Source organism: Haemaphysalis longicornis, unplaced genomic scaffold, assembly GCF_048455015.1.
Source record: "Haemaphysalis longicornis isolate Haplotype H1 unplaced genomic scaffold, Haemaphysalis longicornis Haplotype H1 scaffold_12, whole genome shotgun sequence".
Lineage (NCBI taxonomy): Eukaryota > Metazoa > Arthropoda > Arachnida > Ixodida > Ixodidae > Haemaphysalis > Haemaphysalis longicornis.
In genome coordinates this window covers 103555996-103578700 of record NW_027526225.1, presented here as the reverse complement: position 1 = coordinate 103578700, position 22705 = coordinate 103555996, and the positions used below count along the sequence as shown (strand labels likewise).

Here is a 22705-nt window from a genome sequence, read left to right as displayed (position 1 = left end):
ATTCAAGTGTCCCTCCAATTTAACGCCATCCCCAAAACTGACTGCATTCGCATTCTGGCTCTGCCGATTCACGAGAAAGGCACCAACACACCAACAATTCAAGCATTGCACAATGCAGCTGCCCAGATTACCTGATTACAGCATGGCCTCAAGGAGACCAACCTCCTCCGCCTTGTGCAGACATTTATCATCAGTAGAATTACGTACGTCACCCCATATCTCAAGCTCAGGAAAGCAGAAATAGAAAAAAATCATCGAATTATTCAAAAAGCCACCAAAGCAGCATTCGGCGTCTCTATCAGCGCCGCCACAGACAGGCTGCTAGGGATGGACGTTCATACCACCGTGGTCGAGCTCATTCAAGCCCAACGTACGGCCCAATACAATCGTTTAGCAGTTACCATCACCGGGAGAACCATCCTAGAATCCTTGCGCACTCCTTACGCCCATCAACACGGACACAAGACCACCCTACATCGGGAAATCTGGGAGCACATCAGTGTGGCAACGATCCCTCGCAACATGAATCCATCACAACACCAGGAGCGCCGACAAGCAAGGGCCATGGCAATACGCAAGCAGTAGCACTCCAACCCAGAGGTCTACTACGTAGACACGGCAAGCTACCCTGGCCGAAGCGCGGTAACGGCAGTGGTGGTTGACCACCAAGGTAATACGGTGTCCTCGTACTCAGTGAACACGTCCCGCCCAGATACGGGAGAAGAAGTGGCCATCGCCCTCGCCATCACGGGTATACGGGCCAGCGTAATCATATCGGATTTCAAAACCGCCATGCGCAATTACGCAAGACGGAGAGTTTCTACGGAAGCGGCGCATATACTACGACCCCGCTCTAAGACGACAGCAAGACAAGTCCGTCTGGTTTGGACACCAGCACACTCCTCCCCCCCCGGGGAATGGCACACGAGGCTGCCCTAGGATTTTCCAACCCCAGGCTGACTCCGAGTTCAAAGAGGTGCCGTCTGACACGTGGGGAAGGGATAGACTCTGGTCCTATCAGGAAGTTACACAGCACTATAGGCTGAGTCGCCTTAAACTTCCGGCAGCCCACAGATCACTTACAAGAGGACAATCAGTAGCGTGGCGTAGGGTGCAGACATTCACTTTCCCCCACCCCGCCCTATGCCATCGACAGTACCCAGAAAGGTACCAGGACACATGCAAATGGTGTGGACTGCCAGCTGCTTCACTGACCCACATGGTTTGGGCCTGCCATCTCACATCCAAGTCCGCCAACCCCGGATTCCACATCAGTAATTCCGAGCAGTTGGAGGCCGCGCTGCTCAGCTAAATTCCCGTAGTACAAGCTGCGGTCATCCAGCTGGCGGACGACGCCGCCATGGTCTATAGGCTTCGGCGGACCGTGATTAGAAGAAGCCCACAGCCATCCGGGGAAGAACGTGCATCGACCTCACCTTCAGCAACTTTAGGGTTCATCCACTACAACAGCCCTTGACTTTACATTTCACAGACCATAAGGCGGTCATAATCAAAGCGGAACGCCAACCACAGCTCGACCTCACCTACGTTTGACATGATTATGATAATGCTTAAATAAAGACAAACTTATACCCCGTTCAATGTCTCTCTCTCTTTAATGCCTCTCCACTCTAACACCCCCCATCCCCTCAAATAAAATTACACCAACTTCCCGTAGGGGAACCCTGAGTAGTATGCGAAACAGCCATGGGGTCAACGCAATTTCCTATTTCGTAGTTCCGGTAAGTGAAATGTGTGGTAGTTACCATGGAAACCAAACGGTAAATATAACGGTAGCTACATAGCTCAACCTCACGGAAACGACACGACGAACTGAAAACAATTGGGCCCATGAATCAAGCCCATGTCTGCTTCGCATACTACTCAGGGTTCCCCTACGGGAAGATGGTGTAATTTGTTTTTTAAGTTGCTGTCGAAAAGCGTTAATTGCTGAAACTGAAGGAAAGCCGGCCAATGGCGGCTACATGGCCCTAGTGACGTAATTCAAACCGCCGAAGCACGTCAAAACCGGTAAAGAGAGAAGAATCTTTTGAGCTAGTTTCCAAGTTATCTGTTGGGCACAGAGCAGCAGTTTTTGGCTGAGGTACTTTGCGACCCCTAATCAAACTACTGGGTGTGTTGGGTGACTACGTTCTGCAAGCAGTTCAGATTTAAAAAAAAGTGGAAGAAAGTGTTGCAGGGTCCATTTAAGTTTTCGAATTACACCAATGTGCGACATGCTGCATAACTCTACTTCTTGTGTGTCAGCAGTCTCATGTGCGGGTGTAGCCTTTGCACAGGCATTACTGTGAGTGACCTTGAAAGGTCACAGGTGTTTGCAATGTATTAATTTCAGTACGGAAGCAGGATCCTAGCAGCGGCTTCTCCCCTGGAACTACCGCTGCCATCGTCTGCATCGTCATTCTCGTGCCTGCAGTGATAGCGGCCTTGTGGTGGGTTCTCATTTTTTTATTTTTTCAGGTGGATTTTTTAACACAGTGCTCACTTATTTCCTTTGACATTGTGCGCGAATGTCGGACATTTTGGCCAACAGTCGTACATGACTATATCGAACTCATTTGCATCAAGTTATCCTTTATAATGAACTGTTTCCGGACTTGGTATGTTTACAACAAGAATATCTAGCCAAAATTACGCCTATATTGAACAAAAAATCCGGTGACTCCGAAGATACAGTTGAACCTGGATATAACGAGGTGGACAAAATCTCTCAATTTCTCATCACATCCACTGGTTTTCGTTACATGAAGGTTTCGAGTTGACGCGTGAACGAAGCAAAAACTAAACCAGAATGCTAGACATCAGTGAAGGTGAACTCACCCTTCAAGGACTTATTTCACAGTACAAAACTGCAGAGCTTAGGCACTACGCGGCGCTGCAAAGAGGCGAGGTCATTTACCCCCGTATTCAGAAGCGTAACTTAGTAATCACTTTTACCTTTCGAAAATTTTTGGTTCCAAACAGGTTTCAAGAAGCGAAGTTGTGCTGACAGGGCATCTTTTCGCGAACCTCATGCTCAGTTCCGTACTCAAAAGTATAGAGACGGTGCTAGCTCGGATACTGTACCGAGCGGCCATGACGTTTACTTGCTTCTCTTGAAAAGAGAGAAGGTTTCGTTTTCTGGCAGCAGAAATTATCACAGACGAACCAACACCACATATAGCAGTGGAGATGCGCGACCACACACCGACAGGCAGCCTAACACAACACCCAGACGTGGGGACGCACGGTCGTTTGAGGTGCGGACGAAAATTGAAGTGTAGCTACCCTTGCGACGTGGTGTCTGGCTATACAAGCGAAATCATCATCACAACGAATTTTGTTTTCAGCGATTCTAGACGATCTTGTAGCTGCTTGCTCTTGAAAGCAGCGCTAGTATCCGTTAAGTTAGTTCGTTTCGCCAGCCGATTTTTCTGTAAAAGTTGCATAGAGGTTCGTTACATACAGGTTTAACTGTATCGATCCATAAATGTCGCAGAACTGCCCCCTTTGGTTGTCTTTCCCTCACAGTGGACGAGAAATGCCACCGGCTCAATTTAAATGTGGTTTAGGCTGGCCGCTGGCAGCAGCCCTGGCTCCTTTACCATCACTGCTCGATCACGCCGTGTTGGTCGAGCTGTTGAGAAATCCCCATGCAAAAAATGGTCCTGGCTCGCCATGCTTTTCTTGTTCGTTGTGTTTGCGTCGTTAGCACTTTGTGGACTTTTTTTCTTCCATGTCTCGTGCGCTTCATGGACCGTTAACCCATATCAGTGGCCGATATGAAGGGGGGTGTTGCCCCCCCCCCCCTGGATGAACTGACATAGACGAATTATTAAGGCCTCTCTGGCAGCAACCTGTTTTGCCCGTAGGCAAGTAGATTAGATGGTTTTTCATCGCACGTCTTTTTAATTAGATGTCTGCGCAATACGCACTGCGGCAAAGCCAACTTTATGTACTCGATGGAGTTTACAAAATGGTGGTAATGATAAGCGAGGGCCCGTTAAGAGTCTTAAGAAAAAAACGCTTCCCGTGGTTGGTTTCGCACCTGGGTCCCTCACGTTAAAACATGGTTGAAGAAGTTTGGATTTTGAACTGTTACTTAGTCACAGGTTACATGGAAAAAGCTGTGTATTTTAACCTTTTCTCTCTTAGAAAAGGGGCTTCGATTTTGATTTTTCTACTGCAGAACACTTACTATTGAAACAGATATTAACAAGGATGTTTACTAACGCGTCGGCAAGAAACTTGCCTTTGTCAGATTTGAATTCTGTACCCTTAAAGACAATGCCTTTGCTGATACATAAGTAACCGTGTTCTTGGCTATCTCCGTAGAAACTTACGTCTTGCCCCACCTTCTGTTAAACTTTTAACCTATCTAACACTAGTTCGCCCGAAGCTAGAATACGCATGTGCCATCTGGGATCCCCATCATATCTCTCTTATTCAAACACTTGAATCCATCCAAAATCGCGCAGCCAGATTCATTTATTCAGACTACTCCTATCACAGTAGCGTCACCGAACTAAAATCTCAAGCTAACATGGTTAACTTAGCTTCACGCCGAAAAATTTCAAGACTGTGTTTGTTCCATAAATTTTATCATGCATTGCACCTAAACCATGTTATCATTCCAGCTCATCGTCTTTCATGCCGCATTAGCCATTCGAAAGCCGTTTATCCACCCCGTGCGCATACCACTGCTCATCACTCTTCATTTTTTGTGCAAACATCAACAGAATGGAACGATCTTCCTGCTGACATCGTGCACCACTCCAGCATCGCCCATTTCAAAGAAGCCATCGAACAAATCATCTGTTTGTGAACTGTCTACCCCCTCATGTAACACCCCTTGACTGGGGCCCTTGAGGTATTAAAAATAAATAAATAAATAATAAATAAAAAAAGTACTTGGTATTGTTCTTCCCGTGTGTCCAACTTTTCAATCGTACTGTTTGTACGTGTTCTTATATATATATATATATATATATATATATATATATATATATATATATATATATATATATATATATATATATATCTACATATATAGCGAATCAGAAAGGGAAATGAGGGGCTCATTGAGCATAACACAGAAATAAGAGTTGGCAGTCAAGAAAAACTCGGAAAGCAAAGGGGAGGATGTGGTAGGTCATTGAAACAGATTAAGAATTTGGAAAGAAAGAAAGAAAGAAAGTGCTCAAGTGCTTGAGGACTTGAGCACTTGAACCTAAAGTGCTTGAACTGTATATAAACCACTTCCATTCTGTAAGACTTTACTCTTGATAAAGGACGGTTCCCGTCCGAAACGTCGAGTCAATAAATATTGTTATGTTGCCATTGTGATCTACGTACTTCACATCCAGTCGCCAGAAACCTCTTGTAATGACCTAAATATATATATATGTATATATATATATATATATATATATATATATATATATATATATATATATATATATATATATATATATATATGTATATATAGTCTGAAAAGATAAAAACTCACACAGAGCGCGAAAAAAATAAGGTTAGTAGAGACAGAGACAAACGAGAAAGACGTAGAAAATAAAAATACGTTTACTGACGTTTCAGGGAGAGGACTCCCTTTCTTCAGAGGGAGTTTCTCTGAAGAAAGGGAGTCCTCTCCCTGAAACGTCAGTAAACTTATTTTTATTTTCTACGTCTTTCTCGTTGGTCTCTGTCTCTACTAACCTTATATATATATATAAATATATATATATATATATATATATATATATATATATATATATATATATATATATATATATATATATATATATATAAATATATATATATATATATATATATATATATTGTGAGCGTGAAATTGGAAAAGAAGAGGGTTTGCAACGGGAAGCGGCCAATATCCCTTTTATGCTTCGTTCTCGTTTAAACATTGTGCGCGTTCATGACCACCTCATTTCATCTTCCACCTCGTCGGTTGATCATCATCTCCGCTGCTGGAACGGTTGCTGTCCTTTTGTGTCCGTGCTCGGCGCTCGCAAATAAAGCGGACCTCAAGCGTTCCCGTCGACTCTCTCAATATATATATATATATATATATATATATATATATATATATATATATATATATATATATATATATAAGAAAAGAAAACGTTGAACAAGGCAAAAACACGATTGTTCCAAACGTTTCAGCGAAGAGACTTGCTTTCGTCAAGGCGTTTTCAGCAAAGCAAGTCTCTTTGCTGAAATGTTGGCAACAATCGTGCTTTTACCTTGTTCAAAGTTTTCTTTTCATGTGTTCTCTACCATCTTCAAAGTTCTACTGCTCCCTATATATATATATATATATATATATATATATATATATATATATATATATATATATATATATATATATATATATATATATATATATAGTTATATATATACAGTTATAAATAACTATATATATATATATAGTTAGGAAATGAGGGCCCGTTGAGGAAATAAAGAATGGTAGGTCGGCAGTCTACAACGCCGAAGGAGGCATAGGGGTGTTGTTAGGCTCTTTTTTACTACGGTTAGTGAAGTTAACATTTTTGAATATACGTAAGAAAGAAAGAAAGAACACGCGCCCAGAGTGGGGACCGAACCCACGCCTTTCGATCTGATCTCGAATGCTTTACCGATTGGGCTATACGCCTCGAGCTTTGCGATCGCTGCGCCGCCTGCCTCCGCTTCTCCGCGGAGTTGACGGGATTAGCGCTGCGCGGCCCATAGGGGCTCATGCAGTGTTTTGGTTCTCTTTCGCTTCTTTTTGCCCTTCCAAGCGACAAAAAAAACTTGTTACGATGACGGCTGCAAGTAAACAGCTCGTTCAGGTCACTTCAAAAGCCGCTGCGTCTTGGTAGGGTGCTCAAACACCAACAATAGCTAAAGCGGCTCTGCGTCCTTCTCGGCCGCTGTTACGGGCGTCGGCGAATTGCAGCAGGATACCACCACTGTCACCTCCGAATACGTCCGTCACAAGTGAATTTTATTGTCGCCTCGTTTATACCTGATACTGGCACAGTGAGAGGTGTGTTTTGTTTTGTAGCGCGGACAACGAATCCGGCCTCATTACGAATATATGCGTCATAGAAAAATATATTTCGGGGATGCGATTACCCAATACCTGATAATAACTTGTGCATTTTATAAGAATATCAGCCACGCGAAAATGTTAAGTATATTCCAAGGCTCTGCGTCGTGAAAGATGTGCACTCATGCCTTATAGTAAGAACCAAGAAAAGTGAATTAAACCACTAAAAATTAATGGTCTTCAAGTCCGGAAGAAACAAAATAGCTCGTACAGAAATGAAAAAAAAAACTCAGTGCCGCTTCTGAAATGCTAAAGACGTTCGTATAAACTTAAGCCTAGTAGGACTTACGAGACCAACTAGTGTGCGAAATGCACTGATATTTCGCGAGACATGGGGAGGGGGAAGGGGAGGGGGACGCTTACGTATCGTTGTGTACGATTTCGGAGCGAAATCAAGGACAGAACGTTTTAGTAATCACACAAACAAGCTACTCGTTCACTCTAGTTTTTAGACTTCAACTAACAGCTGATCCCTCGCCGAACGCATTTTTCGAGGTATACAAGTTCAAAACTGATAAAAGGTGTCGTTAAAAGAGTGGGATATCTGATAAAGCCTTCTGATTACCGTTTGAGCTAGATTCTGCAGGCTCCCTGCATCATATGACTATGCTTCGAAGGAACGTTTAGTCGTGAACGGGCATTACTGTAGAAGCCCTTCTCCGGCCTGCTCGAGGAGGATATATGTAACATATATGAATGTTTGCGGGCGCTCAGCTCACGACAAGACGCCCCAGCATTTTTTTTTTCTTTTTGTCGTGCGCTGATCCCGGGTATAATTTTGGATTATCCATCGCACTTATTTCGTAGAATGTTAGTGAAATTTATGTCCAAGGTAGTGATCAATATCTGAGGTATGATATTGGCAAGCATAACTGGCGTGCTGTCAGGTATGAGCGCTCCACTAGCTTATATAAGCGCATAAAACTGATTTACATCGTAGTGTATATCTGATGATATTATGCTATACGGAGACACTGTTAGTAAATTTCAGGGCAGTGGAATCAGAATCATCTCAATATGCATATCCCGGTTTCGCTACGCCGACCTGTGACGCACACTTGGCGCTTGTACAGACCGAGTGTGTAAGATCGCGTCACACACATTTACACTCTCGTAAACACACCACATTTGTGAACAGAGTGACTGCTCCACATAAATATGTATTTCCAACGCCTACAAACGGTAAATCTCAGTCGTGAAGGGGCCCCGAAAGCAACGGTGACAGTAGGGAGCGGTCCGGCGACTCCCGCGGCTGCTTCCGAAACGGGCCGCTAGGGGGATTTCAGTGGCGCCCCTACAGGCCGCGCTCGAGGCGTATATGGTCGACTGCGTTCTCCTTCACTTTCTGGGGTATTTATAATTACTAGAACTGTATCTGAAGCTTTGGGGTGGTAGTCAGCGCCACTCTGACTACACGGGGAGAAGGAAGCCTTCTCTTCAACCCCGGGGCCTGACTTGAATGCCTACACTCTTAGTCGCGTCCCGGATGGCGTCCTAGTTGTATGCGGTGGGCAGTCTCAATACCGTGATATAAGAGGCCCTGACAGGTTTCTTTTCCGTGACAAAAGCTCAGGTGGTTGCATCACGCTTATATGCTGCACCAACGGCCAGTGTCACGGCTATAGACTAGCAGACAGCCTGACGCCAGAAATAAAATAAAAAAGGGGGGCAATCGTGAAGCTCCGAGCGATATGTGTGGCTTGCGGCGCATGCGCGTATTCCTCCTCACACAATCGCCCACGAGCTACTTTTGCGGTGGCCGACGACGCGCGCCCGACGACGCGGCGAAAGCCGAAAAACCTTCAAAAATGTCTCGCGCGCACATGCGCAGTAGGAGTGGAAAAAAGTTCGCGCGCGGCGAGTTGTCGTACGGTGATTTGTCTCTATCGCGCACGTGCGAGGAATTTGACCGCGGAGCAAGTTGGGGTCCCGCGCTTTGACTTCTGGTCTGTGTAGTTCATACTTAGTTCCGAGCGTTCACACTTCCTTGACCACGTTCGCTTCCGCTGACATCGAATGTGTGCTTCGAGGTTCGTGCAACAGTGGAAACAACTGCAAATGCGATGGGAATATTAGGGCCACCGGTCACGCAAGCCGAACAGCGACGACATTTCAAGCCGGCTCGTGTGTGTATTGCGGCCATAGCCCGGTTGAACACGAAAGGATAGATCCCTGGACTTCTTGTTTTAAAGCAAAGCTTTTTACCTCTAACCCCCAAGGGTTCTTTCGCGACCGTTGGTGTCACCAGAAAACTCCAACGAACAAATAAAAGAATTTACTGGCACCGCCGGGAATCGAACCTGGAACTAACAGACTAACAAAGCGAGAGCCCGTCGTCTTACCGATTTAGCTACGAGCCCACACGAAGAGAGGGAAGACAGGTGGTGTACTCACTAAGTACATCTACGGGTTTACCCCCTTCGTTCTCGCTGAATGCCACGTGAAAGCGTCACGCGACCACTCATGCCCGTCTAGCGGCCCTGTGCGCACCTTGCTCATGTGCTAAGAGTTACAAAAGTGAAAGGAAGCTCACACCAATGCATGGCATCTCATTTCTAGTACGCCAATGTGCTAAAGCCTGTGGACTCCAGTGTTTACGTAAAAAATCACAGCTCCTTGTCGTCCGCCCTCACGCCAAATCAAGGAATACATTCAAATACTCCTTGATGGCCAGACCATCACTCCAAGCCCCAGCATCAAGATCCTGGGACTACATCTCGAGGCTAACACCAAGAGGGACGTCTCCTTGCATCGCCTCAAAAACAGCATTAATCAAATCATACACATGATCAGGCGACTTGCCACCAAGAAGCGAGGCCTAAAGGAATCCGGTACCTTTCGATTAATTGAAAATTTTGTCCTCTCGAGAGTCACTTACGTCAACCCCATGTCTTCTTCTCGACAAGGAAGACATAGAGATGCCTTATATAATGATTAGAAAGGCGGTCGAGCAGGCGATATGTCTTGTCATGAGTGCGTCCACACAGAGGCTGCTTAGCACGGGACTCCACAACACTGTGGAAGAGTTGATAGAAGGCCATCTTTCAAACCAGAAGGTCCGACTCAGCCGCATGCTTCACCAGATTGGCTGGGCAGCCCAGAATGTCACTCCGCTTGACGTACTCCCAGACTCTTGGCGACTAAAATAAAGATGCTCCCTTTGCTTAGAAATATGAACCCCTCACATGACGAGGGTCGCCGAAAAGCACGGGCTCAAGCGCTAAACACCGCCCTCGGTGGGGATCACGCAGATATTTACACAGACGCCTGCAAATATCTAGGGTAGCAATACGCCATCATCGTGGCTACCTCCAGAACCAACCTCCTTGCGTGTACCTCGCTTAGGACCCAAGAAATGACGGCAGCAGAAGAGGCAGCCATCACTTTGGCTCTCACTCAACCAGGGGTTCGGAGGGTAGTCACCGATTTCCAGCAAGCCTACTGGAATTACCAGTCGGGTTGGGTGTCCTGACCTGCACTGCGCGTGCTAAAAAACCCCTCCCCAAACGGTTACATTCAGCTCATCTGGACACCCCCTCACGCTTCAATGGAGGGCAACAAATACGCCCAACCAACAAGCCTGCGCTTTTACCTCCCGTGCTATGGAGCTGCGCGAGGACAGTCACCCGCTTGTCACGTTCAGGGAGATAACCCAGCATTATCGCCTTCTGAGACAGACCGTACCTTCGCCTTACCGTGACCTTTCCAAAGAACAACAAACTACCCAACGACTCAAACAATCGGGGCTCCTTCCCACATCCTACGCGTCTTCACTTAATGCATCCGAATCGCTACGACGCTGAATGTAAATTTTGCTCAGAAGTAGGAACACTCCGCCCCGTAATCGGGGTGTGCGACTTTAGCCCTAAGCACCCTCCTCTCTTTCTGTCAACTACCCAACAAGAGCAATGGGAGATGCTGCTGTCCAGCCCCTCTCTACCTACCCAACTTCAGCGGGTGGACGGAACACAGGCCGCGCGGAGTGCATATGGGCCCCACAGAAGAAGGAATCACTCCCCAAGGCTGCACTCTGGGCAGTTCAGAAATTTGAACAGAAGTATTTCTTCCTCCTCCATCTCAGCCGCAAGTCTCGTCACCTCCGTTCGCGGCGCAGAGACGGAGAAGTCAGATCGTCTAACACCTGGTTGGAGCTTACTTTGATTTTATAAAAAAAAGTTTCCACTCTTGCTACACCAATACAACTCAACCAAACACCGTTCATGCATCATGCATTGATTTAACCTTACCAAGAAGACCTCTTTGAAGTAATAAATGGTGTGGTTAAGTGCATTTCACTTCTCTCTGGTTTTACTATTTGTAGAGCAATGTAAGTGATTTTAAGTGACGTCGCATGAGTAATCGTTATGGGTGCCGTTTACAGCTTTGCTTTCCAACCACATTCACAGGGTGGATTGGCGCGATTTTTTTTTTCCGAGGGGTGGGGGGCGCAGACTGTAAAAAATAGGTGTTTGCAGACAATTAGTAAAGGCCATGAAATTGTGCCTTTTTCGTCGCCGTAAGAAGCCCGCGCCAAAACCGTTCTCCGATACCCTGGGCCGTACGGTAAATTTGAAGGGCTTTATAGAGATGATTTGGTTTCCCTGTGCGACGGCCGTTTTGGGATCCAGGCGAAAAATGAAAACGATTGCACATGTGATGCACTTCCGTTGCCGTAAAGAGTACCGTGGTGTCGTAAAGAAATTGCATTTTTCCATGCGTTTCATTGTCCAGGTCAAGGCACATAAAACCCAGTTTGAATTTTGTATTTTTCAATATTCCATGGCCACTGCTTGCCATTTTCGGTAGGCGTAGCAAAAAGTTATGTAACGTTTTTTTATAACTAGGTTTTCGCGTCATCGTTTCGGCTCGTGACTTTTCTGGCGCGTTGAGTAGTCTGGCTTCTGCGGCGATTTGTAAAGTTCATTACGGTGCGTTTAAGTGGTAAAGTTTTCACATGAAGCAACATGTATGAGTAACACCAGCACCGATCTTGTTGTGTTCGACACAGCTGTCGTCTGTCTGGAGGGTCAACTCGCGGTTTGCAGAAACATGATAGCACTGGCAGCGCACACGCGGCGCGTCGCCGGCGTGGTTACAGATGAGCTGGCTGTTGCTCGGTGCGCGCAGTTTACCTATGCTGTATCAAAAGATATTGCTAGCAATTTTCTTCCATCTTTAATAAAATGTTTTGCGCCATACTATTGGTGGCAATTGTTTCATAAAAATAAACTAGGGCACATTACCCTCCGTATGTAACAGCGAACAGACTTTCTTTTCGACGTGCAATTGACGTGTCTCCGTCATATAAAATTATGGCAACGTTTTCTCGCACGCCTTTGCACTGAAAAAGCGCTCGGCCTTCCTATGTATATGAAGAAAACGTCCTTTTGGAGTGCGTTTGAATCTACAAGCAGTAAGAAAGAAATAATTGCCTAAACTACAGCGATGCACTTACCTGATTTATATTTTCGCATACCTGCTAACGCGTTGGTAATACTTCTGCTGCGCCCCTTCAGGCTATACTGTTTTACCACCGATAAATAACGCCACCCTTTTGTACCTGGTCACTTATTCACCTGCCGTTTCTTCACGCAGTGCCAACACAACAAATTGCTACCCGTGACTCAACGTTTTTGAGATGTTTACAACGCTGTTTCGATTCCAGTGGTGCGAAATTCCCGAAGCAGCAGCTGCCGGCCCAAAGATTGCTTGGGGCGATTCTACAAAGGCCATCTACATCATCGGAAGTGGTGTACCTGGACCATAATTGAAGCCCAGAGAATGTACTTTTTATTTGTTTGGTATTATATTGCATGAAGGACATGAGATACCCGTCAGCTTTAGGCCAAACGTTGGGCGTTATACAGTCAGTAGCCTGAAAAAAGACGAGTTTCCTCCCTGCTTTGTAAACAGCAAGCTGCTGAAAATTCTATAAATAAAAACAATAATTTTATCTTGACAGGCCGTTAGCACAAAAATATTTTCATTTGTGTGTTCCATAAGGGCAATCTGCTAATATTTGTATTTGTTATTTCAGTATACGTCGTTTGTGTTCATATTTGTATTTTGGATATCAAATAAAAAGAAAACATCGCTACTTCGACATGGTGTCATTTTGTAATTTTCATCTCACACTTGTGCATGCTCATGAATTCGAGAATGACAAAATACTTAACATTTACCTACCCAACTCAGTTCTCTGTTCGTGTCCCAAGCTTGTATGAGTATAAACTATCAGTTCAAGATCCGGATAGGTTTTAGGTATACAGATACTTGCTTTACAGCTTTGCTTGTAACATGGCATTATAAATAAAGGGAGTTTTTTTTCGTGGTATGCGCATTGAGGCCTGATAAATCAGGTTGCAATATACTGAGATTATGAAGGTAAAATGTCATTGCATAAAAACAGGTCATGAAGATGTTCCAGAAGGGCACAAATTAAAAATGATTTAGGGAAATTGCAGCCATTGCAACCCATTTATTTGTGGCATTGTTTTATACGGCTTAAACTTTCGATGCTCTAGGGTGCGTCCATCCCCAAGTGCTATGGTTTTGGTGAACTGCCTTGAAAGTATTGAAAATGCTGAACCGCGACCTTGCGCTTCGGCGTACAATAATATAACTCGTTAATAACGGAACCGCGAATGAAACGAGGCCACTTAAAAAAATTGCACGAATTCCGAGAATTGTCTGCTAATGCGCCGCATTTTTATGCCGCTTCTCTTGAGTGTAAGTCTGTTAGAGCCAATTTTATTGGTTTTTCAAAGCCCGGTCCGTCCAATTATCTCCATTTACCCTATCAATCACTTACTTGCGCCAAATCTGCATTTTTTGTAAATGAAGGGCGTAACAAGGCTCAGCATTTCCGTATTTTTTACTGTCCTTGTTCTTTAGTTTTTTATAATTCTGTTCGACCAATTATCTCCATCTACGCTATGATAACGATTAAAAGCGCAATTTCAGCTAAATCTGCATTATTGTGGAAATGCAAATCGTTATACAGGTCGCCATTTTTCGTCATTGTTTTATATTTTTCCTAATTTTTAGTTTCTCAAAATTTTGCTTGACCAATGATCTTCATTTACGATATTATAATGAATAAAGGTGAAACTTCCGCGAAACCAGCATTTGTCTGGAAATGCAGGGCGTTACAAGTTACACGGCCGGGCGCTTATCTGGCCTGCGCGAGAAAACGCTAAGATATTTGTTGTGTGCTCACGATCCATAAAAGAAAACGCAGTATCTGGCCTCCCAACGGCTCTTTACCTGGGCGTCGACGCAGCAATTCTGCAGGCGTCGCGACACAATGTTAGGTAGAGTGGGTGATTTAATATTGCTTCATTACATTACCAAATGCGTATTTTACTACCGCACCCCTATTACAAAAACAAAGGTCAAAGCATGTAACCGCACCATCAGAAGAGCTACGACAAGCAGAAAAAATTTAGTACACCATTTCATGCTTGGTATAATTGCCACTCGTGACGAGACAGCTCTTATTTGCAGTACAACAGTGCGCCTTAGGTGTTAGTTATTTGCAAGCATTGTCATATGGGACACTTTCCACCAATGGCCAAGAATACTTTCGGTAACCAGGCAGAATACCTGTTATCAATTCCGTTTGCATCGATTGAATAAATCCCCGCACGGCGCACCATACTGTTGGAACGGGCACACAGCATGACAAAAGGTTTCCGCTCGTACCAGTGTACTCAAATTCCCGCAAACCATATAGTATTATGCCTCTTTGGTAGAGCGATTCAAAAACGGTGGTCTAAAGAAAGCCACCCGCCGCCGAATGTGTTATTTAAGACTCATGCTTGACGCGCAACAGCATGCAGAATACTTATAAGCCCACGCTTGCACTACCCAGCAGCCCGTGGGTCGTGGCGCAGTGGTTATGATGTCCGCCTCTTGTTCGCCCCTTGATGTGTAGTAGTAGACCCAGGTTCGATTCCCCGTAGGGTTACGTGAATGTGCTTATGAATACTTTGTGTGTCTTGTATAACGTAGCGTATATTAGAGCATTCACCTCGGGGTGCTCAATGCGGACGAAAAAAAAAACGGATAGAACCGATCCTGGCTGAGTGCATTGATTGTTTTTCTTTTTTTTTATGAAAAGCAACAAGGCCGCTTATTTGAGGGGCCGTATGATTTGGGGGCCGCTCGTAAGCGGGAATATATTAGCATAACGGGCTAATAGAAAAATTACGGCTACGGTAGAAAAATTACGGCTAGCGGCCCGCCGAACACATGGCCCGGGATTTAGGTGGCCCTCTAGTTAGGCGGCCCTCAATATGGCCGCTTAAACGCCGGGCCGCGTGTTCGGTGGGCCGCGTGTTTTGCGGGCCGCTTGTGCTCGAGGCCGCCTGAACTGCCGCTTTATAAGCGGCTTTAAATTGACGCGGCGGCCCGCCTGCATGCGGATCGTATAACCAGGAATTGACTAAGAGTGTACAGCCGGTCATGAGCGGGTAACTGGCGGGAAGCCCTCTAATGCTACTTAGGCATCAAGGCTGCCAGAACCGAGACCTTCGCTAGGCTTTCGCAGAATAATATAGTTAGGATATGAGGGGCTCGCTGAGGAAATACAGAAAGATAGGTCGGGAGTCTTGCAGATTGCAGATGCTTCCCGGAAATTGCAGATGCTTGCTTTCCGGGTGATGCAGCGCAAGGCTTGCTGTGCGGGCTCGTTGCAGGGTGTCTCGGTGGTACTGACCTTACTTCAGCCACACTGCTCGACCCAGCCATTTCTTCTTCCTCAACTGCGCGCTTTATACGGCCTCTAGTCTTTCGACTTCGGCTCTCGCCTCATGAATTTGCCTTTTGGTGGCTTCGGTGCTAAGCTTGATTCCTGCAAGTTTGACAATAAACTTGTTTAGAGCATCGTCGTCGCGCATTTTCACGGCCCTAATGTGCCGTATCTCCTTATCCAGGGCGTTTACGCGTGCTTGCTTCGCTTCACGTACTTCTTGCAGCGCAGCGACTGCCTTTTTTTCACTTTCTTTCTCACGGAGTTGACCTAACGCCGCAGAATGTCGGTGGAGCTTTCATGCGTCGACAGCGCCGCCTGTTTTGCCGCAGCGCTTTCCTTTTCCTTGGAAAGCTGCCGTTCCAGCTCCATGGCTTTTTTCACCAGAGCTTCGTTGACCTGCTTCAGTGAGTTCATAAATGTTTTGGCTCAAAAATTTCAGTTTCAATCCTCAGTTCATCGTTACTCTGTCGGTGAGTTCGTTTTACCTGTTAATTTGCGCTTCAACCTCTTTTAAGTACTCTATAGACGCCGTGGGCCGGCAAGTTCTTTAGCCCAACGCTCCTGCGTGGCCACCTCCCGCTCAGTGAGCGCAGAATTTATAACGAAATGCGTGAAGCTGCCGTTTCTCTCCTTCGTTTGTTTGGAGAACGTTTGTCCTAGTCAAAATAATATTTAAAAATTACATTTGCAACGCGCGTTGTAGCAGACAACCCACAGAACGCAAACCATCTACCGCGCGGGCGCAGCTGCTTGCTCTAAGCGAAAGCGAGAGTGGAAGGGCTTGGACTAAACAGCAGACAATTGTCTCTGGTGTAAAGTATATTAGAGACCAAACAAAGCAATTTATTTTGCAAATTAGAAGTATTTCTGTCGCGGCAGAAACCTCAAAAAACAAAGTGGGCGCGGCTTTGCGGTGCCAAGAAGTGTGCGTTTGAGAGTAATGTTAATACGCCATTTTTTTTTCTACTTGATTTCTCAGTTTGTTTTCTGCATGGGTATGTTATAATGTACTAGAATTCAAGTACACTATAGTTAAGTTTACGGGCGCACCATTTCCGAAGTGTCGCTGTGGTGGTTAGCACTAGTGTCACTAAATAGAGGTTATGTAGTGGCTCTAGTTAACACGAAGTGGCAGAATTTACTTTTCGACGTGGAGCTGGCAATCGTAATTGAGTTGAGCGCAGTCTAAAGAATGTGGAGCGAGCTGTGAGAGTTTGTGTGCGCTGTCCGATCATCGGTTGGCGAGTATGTGAGTGTGGATGATGGTGTCGCTATTAAGGCTACATTGCTGACATCGCATCGAGCGCAAGTGAAAACGGACGCAGCGACGGTCCTTTGCCAACATCCTCCGAGGCGATTAGTGCACTCAAACTAGTCCGGCGCACGGAGTAAGAAGGAAGGTGGGAAAACGGCGCTTTCTAAAGAGGCCAGATACCGTCTAACATTTGGCAGAAAGTATGCTGGGGACATCTGTCGTGGTAGAAGAATCTGCGTAGGCGCCGAGATCGGCATTTCACCGCGCAGCCACGGGATGAATTGGCGCCGCTATCATTTCGCCCATCCGGGGCCGCCCAACCTCTCCTTCGATGTCATGGTTTCGAAGCTTCGTAGTCTGCGCTGGTCTCGTTGTGCCATTATCTGGGCGCTCGCCGCAACGGGCCGTTTTGCCTCCTATTCCGGCCTCAGCTACCTGAGATCTGTAGACAATGTGGAGAAGTACATATTGTCTCAGGCAGTGAGGTTGTTCAAGCAGAAGAAGATACAGAGCTACTTTGCACGGAAGTAAGGCAGTTTCATCAATAAAACGTTTTTATAAAGCCTGTTTCTAGAGTTTTATTCAGATGGAACGATAAGGAATGCTAAAGTGCCATGGAGAGAGAACCCGAGGTGACAATTGAGTTCCGTCCTGACGGAACGGCAGCTGTAACGTTCCGTCCAGAGGAGACGTTAACCTAACGCTAGCTTCAGAACTTTGGTTGAGAGCGGTCTCTCTTGATTCATTACTTAACCTGCCAAACCGCTTCCGCTCGCCGACTAGCCGGAATCACTGTTTATTATTTATCCATATTTACGGTCGCTCGTAACTCAAAAAATTTAAATAACCCCCCCCCCCCTATAAACACACCCACTTTTCGCGCCAGTAGCTTGATGAGACAGGAGCAAGGAATAATGTTTTGTACAGCAAACACTTAAAAAAGTAGGTAAACAGTGAATTCACTGCTTATGTCTGACCACTATCCACTCAAGTGAGTAGCACCGCTTGAGCTGCTGCTTTGAGTACTCAACAGCCGGTCGGCATTTGTGGCATCAAACATTTCCTTTAAATGACTCAAGTGCAGTGAAAGGCTCATGAAAGGAGTTAGAAAACGTGTTGGTGGTGTGGACCGTATTTCTAACTCTCTAGCCTGAGCAAGGTGCGCTTCCACGCAAAAAGGGGGGTGCTTAGATTCGCATGCAATTTATTTTTCAATTTTTTTTACTCAAAGGCTTAAAATCGCAAAAATACGCTATTAGTCTCAGCTATTACTATCCAAAATACAGCCACCACAACATTCACACTCAAACTAGCTGGTGTTATACCATACCAACAAAGTTCAGTGTCGATGTTTTTATTTTACAACACCAAAATGCGATAAAAGTACATCGCAATGCAGTTGTACCCCTCTGTAACGGCTTTCTTTCCACTACAAGAGAGCATGCAACGTAGTTATCTTGTGTCAGCCAGGTATAGGCATCTGTGGGCTGGCTCGAACACCCATTTGATAGTGCGTGGTAGTTTTTTTGCTTCAGATGCAACCACCGATCATAGTGCTAATGAAAGAAATAGGCCATAAAGGCGAGCACTGAGCAAAATGTGAGCACTACTGAGCGATTGGTTTGCCCAAGAAAAATATTTGGCAATGTCTGTAGTAATGTTGCAGCACCCAGCGTATTCTGAGAGCATCGGAGTGAGACGGACACTCCTATGCTCTACGTAGGAGAAGTGAAGCTCTCATCTGGCTTTTGGAAACATGCAGGAAGTGGCGGGGAAGGCTCCTTGGGAGACTACCGGGAGGGTTCCGCCAGAGGTCCAAGCCACCGGTTAGCGATGGTGAGAAAACGTGCCTGTTCAGTATCTCCGCTTAATTAAGCTCTCACATATTTAGCACCACCACAGCGCGATAACTTTAGCCCGGAGAAGTAAGAACCCACCCATTTCCAGTTAAGTGCGGGAGTTTTATTTCACCCTTGCTGGATGACCTACATGCTGTCAGTTGTCGAACAGGAACGTTGTTAGGCTTCTGTTTTCTGTCACTGTACAGTTTTCTTTCATAGTTTTACTTTTTTTTTCTTTTGCAGCTGGAAGCCTCTCGATCGCTGACGAGACTGATGGCGTGGAGTTTCAGATAGAAGATACCAGTGGTAGAAGAAACGGACTCAGCTCAAAACCACTTCCCCTCTCTGGGCTCCAGGATTATGTGCAGCGTATGCTTGCCTGTGATGGCCTCAAGTCAGAGTTCATCGTAAGCCATGCGCATTTTACTCTTATGTCTGATAGAGAGACTGAGCGTTCTCTCAGTTATCATTTGTCCCCTCAGGCATGTAGATACGAGTATAATAAAATATCATGAAGGAAAGAAAAGTTTAGGAGGGAGCGTCACGTGACAATCGTGAAGCCTAGTCATAAAAAATAAAAAGGAAAAACTTATGGGAGTTCCACTCTCACGGGACAGGCAAGCGGTAGTTCTTTGCGCCTCATGTGGCCCTTCGCCGACGCTGCATGCGTGCGCGTATCCGTTTGGTTGCCGGGCCGTCCGCATATTCGTGTTTCGGCGACGAGTCATTGCGCGCAGCTCTGCCTGCAACCCGAAACGCGCAGCGGCCTGATCGTGCGGGCAAAAACGGTCGGACGGGAGAGGCAGAAAACATCTTTGTTTAATGAGCTTTCGGACCCGTCGAGAGAGAGAGAGAGAAATGAACTTTATTGAAAATGTCCTGCGGAGGTGGTTGGGGGACCACGCAGGGTCGCCCGCCACCCGACTTTGTTTATGGCGTCTTCGTGATGTTGCCTCCCCAGCCTACGCTGGACCAGCCCGCAGATGGCCGTTGGGGACGTGCCCTCGACCACCCGCAGGCTCAGTCTCTCGCGCTTGCCGGGAGAGAGCCACCTCGAGCCGCTGGACTGCCAGTAGCTGATTTGCTAGTTCGTGTGAATGCACTGCTCTTTGTATGTCTTCTGGCAGCCGTCCAGGGAAGGCTGCCGCTTCTGTGGGGTGTAGTTCACAGTTCCACAAGATGTGGGTCAGGGTCGCCTTAGAGTTGTTGCACACACTGCACACGTCGCTGCGGAACACTTCCGGGCACACGTGGCGCGCGAGCGCCGGAGTCAGCACTGATCGCGTCTGTATCTGCCTATAAAGCACTGCTTGTTCTCGCGTGAGTTTAGGGTGGGGTGGGGGCATGGTCCGACGACCGTACCTGTACCACCCCAGCACTTCTGCATACTCTTGTATTGGATCGTTTTCTTCGTCGTCTCGGTCGCCTGTGTCGGCGTTCACTGCACCACACCTTTCACAGTCTTCGCAGTCCGCCGCAGCCGTTGAGGCGAGGGAGGTGGTGGTCGTCGCGCATCTGGTGAGAGTTCGCGCGGCGGCGTCCGCCGTCTGGTTACGGTTGGGGTTGCTGCTACTGCACCCGTTGCTGTCTGTGGTAGTGTGTGCCGGGAACCACCTTAGATGGGTGGTGGGCACTGCGTCGCGCACTGGTTTACGTACTTCACTGCACCGTATCACTTTCACTGCTTCGCTGCACACCGTGTTTGTTGCGTAGTTCTTGATGGCCGAGCGCGAGTCACTCAGGATCGTGGAGCATCGGGGATCCGTCGAAGTTCACGCCGCAGTCAGAGAATTGTGTGCCGCCGCCGCGTGCAGAAGTGGAGATGATCTTTTCAACTTTGCCGCTCAGGAAAAGTTGAAAAGATCAGGCATTCTAGGTAATCAACCATTTATTGCCAAGGCGCAGTCAGTCCACAATTCAGCAACTTCCCTCCCAGGCGTAATCTAGCATTCGTTCCTTTTTCATATACGTATCGCACCGATCGAGCGGTCCTCAGAGAACAAACAGCCGGAGTACTGCTTGCGACGCGAGGTGGTCACACCCAACATAAGGGTTCTGAACCCTTTGTTGTCCAGTGCACTGAAGTAGATAAAAACGTACCACCACGCCGGAGCACCGAAAAGGCGAACGTATGCAAAAGCGCGCGCGAGCGAAACCAAAGCTAGTCTCACCACCTCCCCGCCGACACGACACTCGTTACGCGCGATAACTCAGTAGAATGCCAAACGCAATCGTCACAGCACATCTGGCAAACACCGCGCAGCTGTAGGCCGCTCCATGCTTGTGAATGTCTACGGCGCGTTCGAGCGGTCCAACGTCAGAAGTGAAATTCGGCTTGCAGCTCGTGAGGGTGCTTCGTAAGAATGCGATCGAAGTCTCGGCTTGCTTTGAACAGCGAGAGCGGCAGTACTTCCACGATACGAAGCTTGGAGCGTAACGCTGGCGAACAATCTTGTACGGCACCTTCGGCGACGGCGCTCGCCTCCAACTCCACCGGCAGCCAGCCGGAGCCACTAAATGCTGCCGCGGGCTTGCGCGTGGTGGATTTTCCATAATGCATTGCGTGGGAGGAGCCCGAGGAGAGGAGAAAGCGGCTTCAGAGGAGGTTGGCGTGCCGAAGCTTGGCCGCCTGACGCCATGCTCCCTCCTAACATTTTTCTTCCTCCATGAAAATTATACACTAAAGCATGAGGACAAGTTGACCTGTGTCGGTAGATTTCAGTGCCGTCAATTAAATGCAATAGAACCTCGTTGATACGTTTTTTAATGCGAGTGAGAAACGAACAATCCTTGACAACGTACTGTCGGGTACGAAACGTGTAATTGGGAATTTTTAGTGTTCACAGTTGAGAGCGTAGTAACCACGAAATCGTAAGAACCGAGAACATATCAGCGGGGTTCTTCTGTATACCTCTACGAGCAGCATTAGTTTCTTATTATCGTACAGAATGCCGAAAGCATGGGAACAGTTACTGCAATCTCATGGGCTTGTCATAGTACGATTCGTGACATAAAAAACTATGAATGGTGAAATGGCATTTGTGAAGTTTGTCTATGCAGTTTCCCGAAAGAAACATGAAAACATTTAATTATAAAATCATTCTGTGCAGGAACTTCTGTTGAGCACATATGGTTCGAGAGCGTTCTTATAAGCAAGCTTCACTGTAAATGCACAGAGGTTCAGAGCTTGTCGAAGCCCAGTTAACCTGCTGCGATCTTCAGGAAATAAGACATAATGACTGCTAAATGTCAGGGAATGAAAGATAAGGGAACACTTGAATTTCTTGATAAAACTGCACACCTGAACCATAGGCAGTACAAAGACCTATGAACCACATGCATATGTGAGAAGTATTCCTTTGCCACAATATTCATGGTACTGTACGAGATGTATGATGAAACCAAAAGTTAGGGAATTTACCATCATTCGTTAATGTGTTACTCCCTTATAATTTTTATTTTTAACCAATACAAGACAATATTTTCCGTTCAGCATCTATTCATGGGAGTTATATTTGTGACAGCCTATCAAAAAGTATTTCTTGACCCACAGCTTGCTGTGGGGAACAAAAAACTCTGTCATGTGGACTGATTTCAGAGCCAACCCAGAGGCCGTCAATACCCAGCAGTTGAATCCCGGAGGGTTGAGAACAAACTCAAGAATCGCTACGGAAACCTTCTGGCCTGTGAGTCGAGAGTGTCGCTGAAAATACTGAACAGAAACGGGTGGTAATGGAGCTGTG

At 46.4% G+C, this 22705-nt stretch overlaps 1 protein-coding gene across 1 annotated transcript in view; it reads left to right on the top strand.

Moving 5' to 3' along the window:
- LOC144161757 (receptor-type tyrosine-protein phosphatase epsilon-like) overlaps positions 1–22705 on the top strand; it is an 84181-nt gene that overhangs the window by 44434 nt on the left and 17042 nt on the right. Inside the window, 4 exon segments of the mRNA XM_077692360.1 lie at positions 2357–2453; positions 18884–18957; positions 19206–19369; positions 22561–22648. Of these exon segments, the coding sequence (XP_077548486.1) occupies positions 2357–2453; positions 18884–18957; positions 19206–19369; positions 22561–22648 (423 nt within the window).